Below are 18,639 nucleotides of genomic sequence, written 5' to 3' on the forward strand. Positions count from 1 at the left end.
TACAAGTAGTAAGGCAGTGCTGCTTTCTCTCCCATATAAATAAATATGTTTTAAAGAAGTGTTTCAGGAGCCAAGTGGTAGCACCCCTGTAACATTCAGAGTAAATCAACTGGATAAGATTCTGTTGCATGTTAATATTTTATCCAGTAATAAACACCCCCTTGATGCAGTTAGATGTTTCTCTAGTTTGCCTATAAAGATATCATGAAATATGTCAGATGCCTTCCTAAAATCCAGCTATACTTTTGATAGTGGTTCTACAATCAAGTCTTAAATGACAAAGATATTTAACAATATATCTTTGATGCATGTCATCACAGCCTTTCTCTCTTATGAACTGAAAAAAATAAACATGACCATCAGAATTCAATTGCTCAGTCCATCAGAGACTTTACTTTCTCTCTCTCTCTCTTTCCCCCTCTCTATCTCCATATATACATATATATATATGGCTCAGTATTGGATTGTTGGAAAAATTATGACATTTTTGCATAGAAAAATACATTATAACTTTTCCAACAACCCAATAATTAGGACTTTAGTATAAGAATCAGAAGTCTGGATGTATCAGCCTGCCAACACCCATGTTTAGCAGAGAAGCAATTACAGAATCCAGACCTTCTACCTTCCTGCACCCCATAATGATCCTGGGTCCATACTCCCAGAGGGATAAAGAATAGGAAAGCTACAGGGGAGGGGATGGGATAGGAAGTTCTGGTGGTAGGAACTGTGTGGAATTCTACCCTTCTTATCCTATGGTCTTGTCAATATTTCCATTTTATAAATAAAAATTATAAAAATAGTAAAAAAACAAAAGTCTCACTTTGGCTAAGAAAATACCCTTCAACTATTAATAATTCAAGCTAGACCCTCATTGATACATGAAATATAGCCCCAAATCCTCAAACACTGCACACACACACACACACACACACACACACACACGAAATGAAAGACAAAACCCAAACATGACAATGAAGAATGAAATTTAAGGAAGAAGAATATATACAGAAAACATAATTTTATATAAAAACAATGCAGAGAATAGTATATTCATCTTTTAGAAAGCAAATAGTTGTTATGAAACAGAAGCAATTATAGTTCTCATAAATCAAAAAAGGAAATTTAATAAGTGAGTTAACAGTATAATTGACTCAACTAAGTATTGAATTAACCAAGAAAATCAAGCTGAGTAGTTCTCACTATAAAGAGGAAAGAATCAAAGATGAGCGAAATTGAAAGGGGAGCTAAATCCAGAAACTCAAAATCTGTGCTGGGCCAGCAAAATAGCTCACTTGGATAATGTACTTGCGATGCCATCTGTGAAGCCCATATTCAAGTTCCACCCCCACTGCGCTGGAGGAAGCTTTGATGCTGTGCTGTCTTTCCCTATATCTATCACCTATCTAGTTAGCTAGCTCTCTGAAAAAGCCAACCCAGAGAGGGAAGCCCTGCCAACTGGGGGACACCTGAGGAGAAATGAAAATGACAGGTAAAGGAAATAATCAGAGACTTAGTGGAATAATGATAGCAATCTGCAGATTTTCAAGGATCCACTAAGTAATATATGAGATTTAAAAAAAAAAAATCCAGCAGTCTGGGAGCAGGCACAGTGAATAGTGTTGAATTTTCAAACATGAGTTCCTGGGGTTCAGGTGTTGACACACTTGGTTAAGTGCTCATATTACCAAGCACAAGGACTAGGGTACAAGCTTGCTCACTCCCCATATGCAAGGGGACTTGCTTCATGAGCAGAGAGGTAGGTCTGCAGGTGTCTGTCTTTCCCTCTCTCTATCTCCCCATCCTCTCTCAATTTCTCTCTATCCTCTCTAATATAAAATAGGAAAAAAAAAACACCAACAGATAAACATAAGGTCCTGAGTCTGACTCCCAGTTTCACATGGGCAAGGGTGATGCTCTGGTTCTCTCTCTCTTTCTCATTAACAAATCTTTTTTTTTTTATTGGTGCCAGGGTCATTAACAAGTCTTTTAAAACATTTTTAAATCGTATTAAAAAATATTCTGATGGGCAGGTGGTGTTGTACTGGGTTAAGCACACATAGAAGAAGCACAAGGACCCCAGTTCGAGGCCTAAACTCCCCACCTGTGGGGTTGGGGGTCGCTTTACAAGCGGTGAAGCAGGTCTGCAGGTGTCTATCTTTCTCCTTCTCTATCCTCCTCTCTCCTCTTAATTTCTCTCTGTCCTATAAAAACAAAAATGAAAAAAAATGGTCTCGGGCAGTCAGGCTGTAGTGTAGCGGATTAAGCGCTTGAGGCACAAAGCACAAGGACCAGCGTTAACCCCGGCTCCCCACCTGCAGGGGAGTCACTTCACAAGCGGTGAAGCAGGTCTGTAGGTATCTATCTATCTCTCCCCCTCTCTATCTTCCCCTCCTCTCTCCATTTCTCTCTCTTATCCAACAACGATGAGAATAATAATAACTACTACAATAAAACAAGGGCAACAAAAGGGGATAAATATTTTTTAAAAATAGCCTCAAGAGCAGTAGATTCATAGTGCAGGCACTGAGCCCCAGTCATATGCCTAGAGGAAAAAAAAAAAACTCACATTCTAGTGAAATTTCAGAACTCCAAGGAAAAGAGAAAAAGCCAATGAGCTTCTAGAGCGAGAAAAACAATCACCTACAAGATCACAAATAAACTCGGGCTTGTATCAGCACTTCTCAACATGGACAAAAAAAAAACAACAAAAACAAGTATAGCCACAGGCCCTTTGGATTATAACTAAAATATGCCTACTAGTTACCTATAAAACGGAGACCCCCTGCCCAACTCTTCATCTGCACTACTTCAGCCTTTAGGTTCATGATTGTCAACAACTTGTTTGGCTTTGTATGTTAACTCTCTTTTCAGCCACCAGGTTCCAGATGCTAGCATGATGTCAACCAGACTTCCCTGGACAGACAAACCCATCAGTGCTTCCTGGAGCTCTAATTCCCCAGAACCCGCCCCACTAGGGCAAGAGAGAGGCAGGCTGGGAGTATGGATCAACTGACCTGTCAATGCCCATATTCATCGGGGAAGCAATTACAGAAGCCAGACCTTTCACTTTCTGCATCCCACAATGACCTTGGGTCCATACTCCCAGAGGGTTAAAGAATAGGAAAGCTAGTGGGGGAGGGGATGGGATAATGGAGTTCTGGTGGTGGAAATTATGTGGAGTTGTATCACTCTTAGTCTATGGTATTGTCAATGTTTCCTTTTTATAAATAAAATAAATTTTAAAAATGACAAAAAATGGTTTTAGAGAGTCAACAGAATACAATAAAGGCTTTTTGGACATATAAATCCATATATGATATGGAAAAGATGAAGGGCATAATTCATCATGATGTAAAGGAGTCTCTGAGACTTCAGAGTGACTGAGGAATTTAATCCAACAGACGAAAAGAACCGATAGTTTAAAAAATATATCAATCCACGTGACTATTGCAATTAGATTCTTTCCAGCAGGACATGTTTGATGACCTTGAATTATATTTTCTTTGTTATGAATTGAACCAAATGGTAGGTTCTATAGTGAATAGTATTTATAACAATATAAAGGCTGAGTTTTAGCTTTCCATATTTATTAAGATCTAATTTGTTGAGAAGAATGAAGACATAATAACACTTAATGGAACAGAATGTAGAATGTCATAAATGCTTTACCTGTTAAACAAACAAAAACAAGATTAGCTCCAGAAATTTACAATGAGGAGAAAAATAAGAGGTTAAAAGGGAGAAATGTTTGAGGACTTATATAAGAATGGTTACCATGAGACTCTCTCTTTGAAAATGTTAAAAAAAAGAAGCATAGAGGTGGTAGTATAATGATTATGCAAAAGATTTTTATGCCTGAGGCTCTTAAATCCCAGGTTCAATCCTCTGTACCATCATAGACCAGATCTTTGCAGTGCTGCTCTGGTTAAAAAAAAAAAAAGAGAGAGAGAGAAAAAAGTAAAACGAGGCCTGGGATTCTTGCCCCCCCCCCTTCTTTTGAATTTCAAGTTGTAAACTACATGATGAGTTTCTACTCTCTTTTTTTTTAAGATTTTTTTATATTTATCTATTTATTTTCCCTTTTGTTGCCCTTGTTGTTTATTGTTGTTGTAGTAGTTGTTATTATTTATGTCACAGTTAGAGAGAAATGGAGAGAGAAGGGGAGACAGAGGGGGAGAGAAAGATAGACACCTGCAGACCTGCTTCACCTCCTGTTAAGCTACTCCCCTGCAGGTGGGGGGCCAGGGGCTTGAACTGGGATCCTTGAGCTGATCCTTGCTCTTTGCGCCACCTGCGCTTAACCCATTGTGCTACCGCCCGACTCCCTCTACTCTCTTTTCTTTTTTTTTTTTTTTTTCCTCCAGGGTTATTGCTGGGCTCGGTGCCTGCACCATGAATCCACCGCTCCTGGAGGCCGTTTTCCCCCTTTTGTTGCCCTAGTTGTTGCAGCCTCGTTGCGGTTATTATTGCCATTGTTGACGTTGCTTTGTTGTTGGATAGGACAGAGAGAAATGGAGAGAGGAGGGGAAGACAAAGATAGACAACTGCAGACCTGCTTCACCGCCTGTGAAGCGACTCCCCTGCAGGTGGGGAGCTGGGGGCTCGAACCGGGATCCTTACGCCGGTCCCTGCGCATTGCACCACGTGCGCTTAACCCACTGCGCCACTGCCCGACCCCCTTCTACTCTCTTTTCTATGTTCTCTTTCCGCACCTATGGAGAACCTGGTTAAGAAGTGAGACTCCACCCCCACTGGGTAGTTGATTATGTCTATACCTTCCAGTTAGTACTTACCTCCTACTGCCCAGAGATGAGAAGTGTCTTGCACGATAAAAAAATAAATAAATAAAAAAAAGAAGTAACTACTACTACTCATGCACTCCTCAGTACCAACATTTCAAGTTCCCACTATCAGATCTTTGTTCTCTTGGCCTTCACTTGAGACGCACCCTTTCTTTGAAATCTCAACTCCTTTAAGAAGCCTTTTACACAGCCCTGCCTTTTAGAGAAGATCACAGTAAGTGAAGCAGCAGACCTCTTGCCTACTCTGCACTCCAAATATAAAGCAAGTAACAGATGTTCTGCTATGAAGATCACAGTGTGTTGGAGACTGCTGAGATTCATGAACAGAAGCTGCTGCTCTCGACCTCCCCTTCTGTCATTGTTTAAACTATTACATTTCCTTCACTTGCTACTACTTGACTACTGGATCAAAGACCCACAGAAATGGTCTTAGAAGAGATAAACATATCTCGCTTCACCAAGCCCCCACCCCCTTGCAATCAGCACTTATTTCTTACCTGATTTACTGATTCTACACTAGAGATCTGCTTTATCACAATCTTGGCATCATCTTGGCTTTTGACATAACCTTTTGTGATACTGTACATCAGGCTGAGACGCTTTTTGATTTGCACTTCCACAGTACTTTTCATCAGTGGTATTGCGATCTGAGAGAGAGAATCAAAACCCTGAGAACTAGGTGAAGAAATGTGCCTTCTAAAGCAGATGCTCTTTCAGTGTGGTCTCCAGGCCAGCAATGATGCCACCCAGACATTCTTTAGGCATCCACTTATTGGTTCTTACTACAAAAACTCTAGGAATTGGACCCTCAGGTCCATGTTTTGACCAATTCTCTAGGTGATTCTGTGTCCATTCAAACTTGAGAGCCACTCTCTCTTCCTATCTATCTATCTCACTCTCATCTCCAAGGTTTTCTTTTTTTGTTAAATTTTTACATATTTATTTATTTATAGGATAGAGATAGCTAGAAACTGAGAGGAAAGGGAGTGATAGAGAGGGAGAGAAACAGAGAAACACCCACAGCACTGCTTCACCACTTGCAAAGCTTTCCCTCTGCAGGTGGGGACAGGGGGCTAGAACCTGGGTCCTTGCGCATTGTAATGTCCGCTCAACCAGGTGCACCCCCACCCGGACCCCATCTCCAGGGTTTTCACTGGGGCTAGGTGCTGGCACTGCATATCCACTGCTCCAGGCAGACACTTTTTTCCATTTCATTGGCTAGGACAGAGAGAAATTGAGAGAGGAGAAGGAGGTAGAAGGATAGACACCTGCAGACCTGTTTTGCTGCTTGTGAAGCGTCTACCTTACAGGTAGGGAGATGAGGCCTCAAACACAGGTCCTTGTGCTTAGCACTATGTGTATTTAACTGGGTGTGCCACTGCCTGGCCAGTGAGAATCATTCTCTAAGGAAATGGAAGCTCAATGAGTCACTGGTGTTGTAGATTGAAGCCCATTCTCTAATTCCCCAGATTTCAGGAGATGAGAAAAGTGGTCCCCTAACCTGGGTGATAGTTACCAAGGGAATCAGCGTCTCTCTGTGCCTTCATTTCCTCTTAGGGAGGAAATCTAAGATCGTTCTTAGTTCTTTATTCCTTGAATCATTAGCTGCGTCAGGAGAGGGTCCTGGTAGTAAAAAATAGGATTTGACATATAAACTTCCCTGGGTGCAGGTGCTAGTTCTCTGATGCTAGCTCTGTGACTAGCTGCTTGTTACCGTAAAGTCTGTGTCTTGCATCTGCACAATGAGAAAAACACTTAGGTTCCAGCAATCCAGTGGTGAGGCATCAGCACCCAGGGCATCAGGAGGGAGGTGTGTGCAGGAAAAGAGCCTCAGAGGAAAGTTATTAAAGAGTAAAGAAAGGTTTCTCTTTTTAGTTACAGTTTGGGTTGTGAAGCTTTGGACAGTGGAAGAGAGTAAAGAGTATTTTACAAAGTTTTACCTGTGATGCTAACAGCCCCCTCCATTTGTTCCTAAGAAGATGGAGAACAAAAATCTCCAATATTATTCCATGTTATCTAATGTTATGGATTTGCCTCATATTGTGCTGAGACTAGATAAAAGGGTCTCTAATTGCATATAGTGGTGGCAGTTATTTCACCAGACTATTAGAGTCATTTAATTCATGTGTGTACATAAAGTACTTTATTAAGTACTCAATAAAATATAGCAGGCTGGGTGGTGGCACACCTGGTTGAGTGCACATATTACAGTTCAAGTCCCCAACCCCCACCTGCAGGGGGAAGCTTCATGTACCACAGTTGTCTCTCTCCTTCTCTTATCTCTCTCAACTTCTGTTTCAATCTAGAATAAATATTAAATAAACATAACTAACCATAACTATATTAATTTCTTAAATATGCCTCATTTTATCTCTTTTTAAAACATTTATAAAACATTTATAAAAAGGAAACATAGACAAAAACACAAGGTAAGAGGTGTACAACTCCGCACAGTTCCCACCACCAGAACTCCGTATCCCATCCCCTCCCCCGATAGCTTTCCTAGTCTTTAACCCTCTGGGAGTATGAAATATGCCTCATTCTAATTTAATAAATAGTTCACTCTCTAACTAGAGATGACTTCTGCAAATACATTTTAAAATTTATTTTACTTTATTTTCTTTATCTTGTCATCATCGAGGTGTCACTGCTCTGGGCTGACTTTTTCAAATAGAAGGAAAGAGACAGAGACAGGAAGAAGGAAGGACACCACAGTGCTGAGTCTTTGTCCCATGCAGTGAGGGTCAGGTTTGAAGCTGCGTCAGGGATATGACAAAGCAAGCAAACAACCCATGTGAGTTAACGTGCAGGTCCTATATCTCTTTTAAAAAAAAGATTAATTTATTTATTTTATGAGAGACTTAGCTTTGGTATGTATATGCTAGTGCTGGGGGATTCAGTCTGGGGCCTCTAGGGTTTCAACCAGGCAAGAACTTCACTTTAATGCTGGGCTACCACTCTTGCCCAGTCAGACATCTTTAACTCTTTGTTATGATAAGACTGTTCACAATGTACTACTTCTAAAATAACTACTCCATTGAAAAAAGGAAAATGGGCCTTTAAAGTAGGGATGGAAAGATCTGATATCTACATTTAGAATCCAAACCAGAGCTACTTACTATTGGGAAGCTTGAAGACCACAGTGAATTAAGGGGAGATATTTGTATGCCCTGCACAATTAGAGCTTTATAAACAGATTTTATTTATTTTGGATAGAGACAGAGAAATTGAGAGGGAAGGGGGAGAGAGAAAAGGGGGAGAGAGATCTGCAGCACTATTTCACCTCTCATGAAGCTTCCTTCCCACAGGTAGGGAGGGACTGGTCCTTGAACCTGGGTCCTTGTGCACTGTAATGTGTGCACTCCAGCAGGTGTGCCACCACCTAGCTTGTTATGAACAGATTTCGTGAAAGCTTGGAGAAATTGTTTTGGGTCTCCCTGCTTAAGATAACACTAGTGTTTCCATTCTTTCACTTAACAGAGTGTTCTTAAGTATTGAATACATACTAGGCACCATACCTGAGTCTAAGTTTACATTAATGACCCAAACAAAGGCCCAAATAGCCCAGGGAGAGTATGTGCAGAAGACAGTGAGAAGGTGGGAATAAATAAAACTGAAGCAGGTGGAGACGGGGTACCAGGAAGATGAGGAGCTTGGTTGTCTAGCTTAGAGGGTGGGCTCTACTTTCCACAGGGTGGTCAGAGAAGGTTTCTATGAGATTTGAGCCAGGCTTACAGGAGTTGAAAGAGTGAGCCAAGCAGACACCTAGAAAGTGACTTCTAGAAGAGACAGCTCCATTCCTCTTGCTCTTCAAAATGATGAGGTTTCTCCCTGCCTCTCCTTTCTTTCTTTTTTGTCTTCCCTTTTCACTTTCCTTCATTTACTCTTTTCTTTCTCTATATCTATTTCTTACAAAAGAAATATATCTCACCGAGGTTTAACACATTTAACAAATAGTATAGAAAAAAACCATTTTAATAATGTAAAATTTTACCTTGATGAGAGGGAGGAACCTCATCACTCTGAAATACCCTATTATCACTACACTCTGAATTAAAGTAATGTTGTCTGGTCTCATTTTGATGAAATATAAACAGATTGCATCACTGATTGACAAAAGTGTGATACTAAATTCCAAAATGTTCCAATATTGATGAAAATATCTTCTCTTAAAAATTATTATCTGTTAGGGAACAAACAGAACATGTGTCACTTCATAGCACCTGTACTATGATGGGGAAGAGGGGTGCTTCCAAATTAATAGTTAAATACAGGAGTAAGGTGGTGATGCATCTGATTGAGCACACGCTATCATGGACAAGGACCTAGGTTCAAACCCCCAAACCCCACTTGCAATGGGGGAAGCAGTGCTGCCAATGTTGCCTTTTCTCTCTCCCTAGTTCCCCCTCCCCTCCCAACTTCATCCTTATCAAGTAGAAGGGGAGAAAATAAAAGTTAAATTCTCAGCTAAAAATGAGCTGTGTTCCAACAGTTGGGCTCTAAATTATTTATTGACAACTCCAAAAAAACATTTTTATCTCCACATCAAAACTGTAATTTGATTTTAAAAAATGTAACCTTAGTGATGGCAAAAGCCAGTACTGAGAAACACCAGTAAACTGTAGTGCTATTAGTAGCAAAGTATAAAGCAGTAAAGCTCAGAAACCATCTTTGGAACATTTACCTTAAAACAAAACTCTTATTTTCTCCTGTGATAAGAACCTAGCAAATTGATTTTGTTTTTGTTTTCTTGGTGGTTTTTTTTTTTTTTTTTGCATCATTACAAGAGCATACTTGTGGGACCGAATTCTCCTTTATCTGCTTTTTGAAATTCTCTCCACTTCCATGGTACTTAACACTGATATATCTGAGGCTTAAGTCTGTGACTACTCTACAGATTCAATTATTAAACAAGATTACTAAAATTCGTGGAGGCTGTCAATTAGTAAAGCAAAGTCTTCTAGTATCAATACATTTCAATAATATGAGAAAAACAGATTTAAAAAAATATCTAAATTGTTCTTTTCACAGATTTTTTTTTTTTTTGGGGGAAGGTGTGCCTGCACTATTCAACTGCCTTGGAAGGATTATTTTTTTCTTTTTTAATTTTAAGATAGAAAGGGAGAGACACCGAAACAACTACTATACATGGAGTACCAAAGGCTCAAATTCAGGTCTTCACACATAGTAAGGTATGTACTATACTCAGTGAACTATCTCCCAGCCCCTAGAATGTTTCTTTCCTCCCACTTATGTAGACCCTTTATTGTAGACAGTAAATGCAACCAAAAACAAGTTCAAGGAATTGAAAGTTGTTAAGGATCAGTCATTAGAAGTGTCTTTTAAAATGTTTCTCGGCTATCTGAAAGATGACTGCAAAACTATGATTTCTGTTCTCTCTTTGGCTTTTTTTTTTTTTTTGCTTTATCACATTATTTAACTCTGATGTGTGAATGATTGAAGATGAACATGTGAATGTGCTCCATTATGTTCACCATTGAAAGTCCAGTTCTGTCCTGGATCATCCAATTGTCTGTCCCCTTTTACCTTATTTTCCCTCTCTACCCTCTAGTGGTCGTCTAGTCTATTGATCTTCCAGTTTAAAAGGGTTTTGTTGTTGTTTTTGTTTCATTGAGTTCCTCTATATTTCTATTTTAAACAGTACCTTTAAAGTTGTTTGCAATGAATATAAAAAAACAAAATAGTCGTTCGTTGATATTAGTGCTGACACATTGAGCTCTCTTGCCATTGGCCATAGATGCACTATCCAAGGATATAGGTACAATAATGCTACAATATGTCCTACATATTCAAATTCATCTGAATAAACTATTTGATATATAATATTTAGAATTTTATTATTCCTAAAAAAGAGAGATAAAGTGTCAGATTATTTTAAAGGTATAATGGCTAAGATCAAAGTTCAACATTTATTTATACAAATCATTAACTAGAAGAATATATTGATATAAAGCAATAGATAAGTAAAAAGCTGACACATATCTTCTAAACATAAATATCACAGTGGACAGAAAAAACTATGATGCCAACCAGACTTCTGTGGACAGACAACCCCACCAATGTGTTCTGGAGCTTCGCTTCCTCAGAGCCCTGCCCCACTAGGGAAAGAGAGAGACAGGTTGGGAGTATGGATCGACCTGTCAATGCCCATGTTCAGTGGGGAAGCAGTTAAAGAAGCCAGACCTTCCACCTTCTGCAGCCCATGGTGACCCTGGGTCCATACTCCCAGAGGGTTAAAGAATAGGAATTGTACCCCTCTTATTCCTATGGTCTTGACAGTGTTTCCATTTTATAAAAAAATAAATTTTAAAAAAAACCCTCAATTTAAGTGATAGAAAGAAAAAAAAAAAAACTATGGCTCTTCCTAATATATTAGGGGTGGGACACTTTTGAAAACCAAGGTTAGAGGGGCCGGGTGGTGGCACACCTGGTTGAGTGTACATGTTACAATGTGCAAGGACCCAGGTTCGAGTCTCCAATTCCCACCTGCGGGGAAAAGCTTCATGAGTGGTAAAGCAGTGCTGCAGGTGTCTCTCTGTCTTTCTTCCTCTCTATCCCCCCTTCCCTCTTGATTTCTAGCTATCTCTATAAATAAAGATAATTTTTAAACATTTTAAAAAAGAAAAAGTGAAAACTATATAAAAAAAACCCAAGGTTAGTAGTACATAGGAAACTGCAAAGATTGCTACATCAAAAACAAATGGTTGAATGAATAAACTTAGAGAAAGCAACAGTACTGTTAGAATTAAGAACAGAAAAATATCTTATTCAGTAATTACTGTCACATACTTAAAAACATTTTCAGTTTGTCTAAAGTAGAACTTTACATGAAGCAGCTGCTGAATATATATCTAGGTTTTTAACATTTATATTTCTCTTTAAACTTAATTAAAGACAATATTAAAAGTTATTATAACTTTTATAAGAGGCATGTTAGTAACCACTTAAAATTTAGCAGTTAATGTTTCTAGCATCTTCTCATGTGGACATAACCTATTATTAGGAAAAAAATCTTGTCTTCCTGATTTTAAAAATGTATCAGTTCATAATTTGTATAGCAAAGCGAAGAGTGGGGGCCAGGTGGTGGTGCACCCAGTTGAGAGTACACATTACCATGCCCCTGCCCTCTACCTGCTGGAGGGGGTATGCTTCATGAGCAGATTTACTGATATTTATCATTCTCTCTCCCTCTCTATCTTCCTCCCCGCTCTCAATTTTTGTCTTATCTAATAAAAATAGAAGGAAAAAGAATCAGAGTATATCCAAGTGAAGTAAAAATCTATACTTTGTGATTATTTGGAAAATTGATTATGGGTATTAACTATTAAAGGTGTTATATTTTTCCTAATAAATGATATCAACAGAACCAGCTCATGGCCTTGATAAAACTGAGAGCTAGGGCGTCAGGTGATAGCGCAGTGAGTTAAGCTCACATGGAGCAAAGCACAAGGACCGGTGTAAGGATCCCAGTTCGAGCTCCTGGATCCCCACCTTCAGGGGGAGTCATTTCACAGGCGGTGAAGCAGGTCTGCAGGTGTCTGTCTTTCTCTCCCCCCGTCTTCCTCTCCTCTCTCCATTTCTCTCTGTCCTATCCAACAACAATGACATCAACAACAATAGCAATAATAACTATAACAATAATAAGAAGCAAGGGCAACAAAAGGGAATAAATAAACAAAAACTGAGAGCTAGATCTAGTTCATGAGTTTGGTATTCCTCACTACTGCTCAATATTGTATATATATATCCTAAGACATGGCAATTAGGGGGTCGGGTGATGGCTCACCAAGTTAAGTGCACAAAGTACTAAGTGCAAGAATGGGCTCAAGGATCCCAGTTAGAGGCCCCAGTTCCCAACTGCAGAGGGGCCACCTCACAAGCAGTGAAGCAGGTCTGCAGGTGTCTCTTTGTCTCTCTCCTCTCTATCTTCCTCTCCCCTCTCAATTTCTCTCTGTCCTATCCAGTAAAAGTGAAAAATGGCTGCCAGGAGCAGTATATTTGTAGTGAAGGCACCAAGCCCCAATGATAACCCTGGAGGCAAAAAAAAAAAAAAAAAAAGACATGGCAATTAAAATTTGAAAATCCAAATAAGATAATCCTTGACTTTTTCATGCTAATGAGAGTGGTTTCAGTGAAATTGCTAAAAGACAATATAAGGGTCCAGGTGGTGGCACATCTGGTTTAGTGTATGTGTTAAGCATATATAAGGATGTAAGTTCAAGCCTCCAGCCCTCAACTGCAGAAGAAAGCTTCGCAATCAGTGAAGCAGTGTTGCAGATGTCTCCTTTTCTTTCTTTATCCTTCTTCCTTCTCAATTTCTCTTTGCCCTATCACATATAGTTTAATATATTATAATTTCTGAGAGATAGAGAAAGAGAATAAAGACAGAGAACCCTGCACTCTGTTTCTTCACCATTTGATCAACAAGAGTTGGCCACAAGTGATCTGGGAGGTGGCACAGTGGATAAAGCTTTAGATTCATAAGCAAAAAGCCCAGAATTTAATCTCTGGCATTACATGTACCAGAGTAGTGCTCTGGTTCTTTCCCTCACTAACTAATTCATATATTTTTATTTTTAAAAAGTCGATGACAAAATGAATATTTTTAAAATAAGGAGACTCACGATAATCTATTCTGGCACTAAATAAAAGGACACCCTTTCGTGCTTATTGCTATTAAAGGATCGCTATACTTACTCATATAAGCATTGAGGCATTTTATCTCTGCGATAGGCTAGGAAAGCTAAAATGTTTTTAAACTTCACAAGCCAACTTCTAGCTCTTATGTAAGTTGAAACATCATAAATACTCATGAATCTACAGAGACAAATGTGCATATGTTATTATAAAAACAGTGTTAATATTTCTGGGCAATATAAATAAGAAAGTTATACAAAATGTAAATACAATACTAGTCTAATAAATAAGTTCTGTATCCACCCATAACCCATCATAGTTTTGTCATAGGAACAATTTTATTGTGAGATTTCTGGTAATTCTGTTTCTGGTCCAGTTCTTTGCCGATGGTATACCATACTAAAGCTTCTCCAGACAGATCTTTGAGGTTCAGAATCAAGCCTCCTTTTGTCATGTCTAGCCCAAACCTGCCCCAAGCTCTGAAGACTTTCTCCCTTCCAAAACTCTATCTAGGCACTGATGCTTGATCTTCATGGTGTTGAGATATTGTTATCCAGGGAGGATCTCTTAGCATGAACTGTTCTGCTGCATTGTCGTGGACTACCCATTTCCTAAGGTTGGCCAGATATCCATATATTTCTAAGATACTTTAGTTTTCCCCCTCAAGACTTAATGCCATCTATAAGCACAACCAGTTGGTCAATCCCTGCAAAACTGAATCTACCTTAGGAATTAGTCTAATGGCAGGGTCTAGATTTTTCTATCTCCCTTTTCCAGTAGTCTAGAGAATGCAGTATAAAGGCACAATAATTGTAGTAGTAATTGAAACTACAAGGTCTACCCTAGTCTAATACCTAACTAGACTAATTCATCTAATATCTAATTAGTCAGAACGTCTTCCAAAATCTCCTAATGTCGCTAAGGGTATGGAACTTCAAGGGAAAAAAAATCTAAGCAAGCTGACTGAATAGGTTGAGAGATGAAAGAAATACATTGATTACTTGAGACATTTGACTTTTGGATTATTTATTCTTTATCACATACCCATTCCATTTTGGAGATATAAATGAAAAAAAAAGTCTTACTTACTTTCCTTTAATAGGGCAATAGCTTTTGATAGCCCCAATTAATATCCGTGCTGCCTCGACACTGAGGATTCCATCGTTATACTGTTTTTCAAAGCTACTCTAAACATACAATTTAAAATAAAAATTACAAAAGGCCCAAACTGAAATGTAATATAATCTGCTTGACCTTTACATAGATAGCCCTTACTATCATAATTGAACTTGATGTATGAAAACATTTTGCCTAAACATTCTATGACAAGAAACAAAATATCATTCAAAGTAATTCTCTAGTGACTATTCATTTTAAAACCTTTAAACAACATTGGCTTATAAAATTACATAGGTTTCATTATTACATATCAACATCTGTATATACTGCATTTTGCTTATCAGTAAAAGTGTAATTCTAGGGATCCGGAGATAGGTGACCTTCTAGAGAACATGCCTTACCACATGCAAGGTCTGAGTCTGAGTCCCAGCATCACATGGGACAAGTTACTCAAAAAAACCTTCAGAAGTAACCACTCAAACTTGTTAGACTTAGAAATGTACTACTGGGCAGGAGTAGAGAGCATAATGGTTATACAAACAAACTCTTATGTCCGAAGCATGAAGCATGAGTCCCAGGTTTAATCCCTTTACACCACCATAAGGCAGAACTGAGCAGTGCTCTGGTAAAAAAAAAATAAAAAGAAAAGAAAGAAAGGAAAAAGAAGAGAAAAGGAAAGGAGAGGAGAGGAGAAGGGAGGAGAGAGGAGGGAAGGGGAGGGGAGGGGAGGGGAGGGGAGAGGAGAGGAGAGGAGAGGAGAGGAGAGGAGAGGAGAGAAGAAGAGAGAAGAAGAGAGGAGAGGAGAGGAGAGGAGAGGAGAGGAGAGGAGAGGAGAGGAGAGGAGAGGAGAGGAGAGGAGAGGAGAGGAAAAAGAAAAAAGGGAGTCGGGTGGTAGCACAGCGGGTTAAGCACAGGTGGTGCAAAGCTCAAGGACTATAAGGATCCCGGTTCAAGCCACTGGCTTCCCACCTGCAGGGAAGTCACTTCACAAGTGGTGAAACAAGTGTGCAGGTGTCTATCTTTCTCTCCCTCTCTGTCTTTCCCTTCTCTCTCCATTTCACTTTGTTCTATCCAACAACGACAACAATAGTAACTACAACAATAAAACAACAAGGACAACAAAAAGGAATAAATAAATATATATATATTTTTAAATATTTATTCCCTTTTGTTGCCCTTGTTTTTTATATTTATTTTATTTATTTATTCCCTTTTGTTGCCCTTGTTTTTTTATATTTATTTTATTTATTTATTCCCTTTTGTTGCCCTTGTTGTTTTATTGTTGTAGTTATTATTGTAGTTATTGATGTCGTCGTTGTTGGATAGGACAGAGAGAAATGGAGAGAGGAGGGGAAGACAGAGAGGAGGAGACAAAATAGACACCTGCAGACCTGCTTCACCGCCTGTGAAGCTACTCCCCTGCAGGTGGGGAGCCGGGGTTCGAACCGGGATCTTTATGCCTGTCCTTGTGCTTTGCGCCACCTGCGCTTAACCCGCTGCACTACAGCCCGACTCCCAAATAAATATTTTTTAAAACTAGAAAAGAAGCCAACATCATACTCAATGGACAGAAGTTGAAAGCATTTCCCCTCAGATCAGGGACTAGACAGGGCTGCCCACTATCACCGTTACTCTTCAACATAGTTTTGGAAGTTCTTGCCATAGCAATCAGGCAAGAGAAAGAAATCAAAGGAATACAGATTGGAAGGGAAGAAGTCAAACTCTCACTATTTGCAGATGACATGATAGTATACATAGAAAAACCTAAAGAATCCAGTAGAAAACTACTGGAAGTTATTAGGCAATATAGCAAGGTATCAGGCTACAAAATCAATGTACAAAAATCAGTGGCATTTCTCTATGCAAACACTAAAACTGAAGAAGAAGACATCCAGAAATCACTCGCATTCACTGTTGCAACAAAATCAATAAAATACCTAGGAGTAAAGCTGACCAAAGAAGTGAAAGACTTGTATACTGAAAACTATTATGAGTCACTATTCAAGGAAATAGAAACTGATACCAAGAAATGGAAAGACATCCCATGCTCATGGATAGGAAGAAAAATATCATCAAAATGAATATTCTCCCCAGAGCCATATACAAATTTAATGCGATACCCATCAAAGTTCCACCAAGCTTCTTTAAGAAAATAGAACAAAAACTACATTCATTCATCTGGAACCAGAAAACACCTAGAATTGCCAAAACCATCTTAAGGAAAAGAAACAGAAACGGAGGCATCACACTCCCAGATCTCAAACTATATTATAATGCCATCATCATCAAAACAGCCTGGTAGTGGAACAAAAATAGGCACACAGACCAGTGGAACAGAATTGAAAGCCCAGATCTAAACCCCCACACCTATGGACATCTAGTCTTTGATAAGGGGGCCCAAAGTATTAAATGGAAGAAGGAGGCTCTCTTCAATAAATGGTGCTGGGAAAACTGGGTTATAACATGCAGAAGAATCAAACTGAACCACCTTATCTCACCACAAAAATAAACTCCAAATGGATCAAAGACCTGGATGTCAGACCGGAAACTATCAAATACTTAGAGGAAAACATTGGTGAAACACTTTCCCACCTATACCTCAAGGACATCTTTGATGAAACAAACCCAATTGCAAGGAAGACTAAAGCAGAAACAAATCAATGGGACTACATCAAATTGAAAAGCTTCTGCACAGCCAAAGAAACTATCACACAAACAAAGAGACCCCTCACAGAATGGGAGAAGATCTTCACATGCCAAACATCAGACAAGAGACTAATCACCAAAATATACAGAGAACTCAGCAAACTTAGCACCAAAAAAGAAATGACCCCATCCAAAAATGGGCAGAGGATATGAACAAGACATTCACTTCAGAGGAGATCCAAAAGGCTAACAAACAAATGAAAAACTGTTCCAGGTCGCTGATTGTCAGAGAGATGCAAATTAAGACAACATTGCGATACCACCTCACTCCTGTGAGAATGTCATACATCAAAAAAGACAGCAGCAACAAATGTTGGAGAGGCTGTGGGGACAGAGGAACCCTTCTACACTGCTGGTGGGAATGTAAATTGGTCCAGCCTCTCTGGATAGCATTCTGGAGAACTCTTACAAGGCTAGACATAGACCTTCCATATGACCCAGTAATTCCTCTCCTGGGGATATACCCCAAGGACTCCATAACACCCAACCAAAAAGATATGTGTACATCTATGTTCATAGCAGCATAATTCATAATAGCTAAAACCTGGAAGGAACCCAGGTGCCCAACAGCAGATGAGTGGCTGAGAAAGCTGTGGTACATATACACAATGGAATACTATGCAGCTATTAAGAACAATGAACCCACCTTATCTGACCCATCTTGGACAGAGCTAGAAGGAATTATGTTAAGTGAGCTAAGTCAGAAAGATAAAGATGAGTATGGGATATCCCCACTCATCAACAGAAGTTGAGAAAGAAGAACAGAAAGGGAAACTAAAAGCAGGATCTGATTAAATCGAGAGCAGGGCACCAATGTAAAAACACTTTGGTGAAAGGGAGGTTGGCCATTGGGCTTCCTGGCACGGTGGAGGGTGGGTGTGGCAGGGGTGGGTGGTGGGGATAGGACATAGTCTCTTGGTGATGGGAGTGGTGTTTATGTACAATCCTATTAAAGTGTAAACATTATATAAACCACTATTTAATTAATATGAGAGGCGAAAAACTGATGATATGTCTAGAACTTTTTAAAACACAGACTGAATCTTTTTAATACATAGGCTGTCTTTGATATGTTCTCTCCCTAAAGCCTAGACCAGGAAGAACAGAAGCAACTGGTAGCACAGCTATGTACAAGATGCTGGGTACTATACCCCAAACTCTATCAAAGGGACTTTCCAAAGTTAACCCTATAACCAAATAATGTGATGATAACAATAACTATCCATTGTCTTCTTGAACCCTAAGACAACAGGAACCTCACATTTCCACTATAGAGCCTATATTTCCCCCAGTCCTGGAACCTTAGGGTGGGGCCCACTTTTCTGCAAGCTGCTCTCAATTCAAATCAAAT

General features: G+C 39.3%; 1 protein-coding gene across 4 annotated transcripts in view; it reads right to left on the reverse strand.

Moving 5' to 3' along the window:
* SLC9C2 (solute carrier family 9 member C2 (putative)) overlaps positions 1-18,639 on the reverse strand; it is a 70,884-nt gene that overhangs the window by 21,427 nt on the left and 30,818 nt on the right. For all 4 annotated transcript variants that reach the window (XM_060197888.1, XM_060197889.1, XM_060197887.1 and 1 more), the window contains 5 exons: positions 14,553-14,650; positions 13,524-13,643; positions 10,471-10,669; positions 8,800-8,988; positions 5,303-5,452 (listed from right to left, as the gene is read on the reverse strand). In XM_060197888.1, the coding sequence (XP_060053871.1) occupies positions 5,303-5,452; positions 8,800-8,988; positions 10,471-10,669; positions 13,524-13,643; positions 14,553-14,650 (756 nt within the window). The remainder of the gene's footprint in view (positions 1-5,302; positions 5,453-8,799; positions 8,989-10,470; positions 10,670-13,523; positions 13,644-14,552; positions 14,651-18,639) is intronic.

The sequence above is a fragment of the Erinaceus europaeus genome, chromosome 9, assembly GCF_950295315.1.
Source record: "Erinaceus europaeus chromosome 9, mEriEur2.1, whole genome shotgun sequence".
NCBI lineage: Eukaryota > Metazoa > Chordata > Mammalia > Eulipotyphla > Erinaceidae > Erinaceus > Erinaceus europaeus.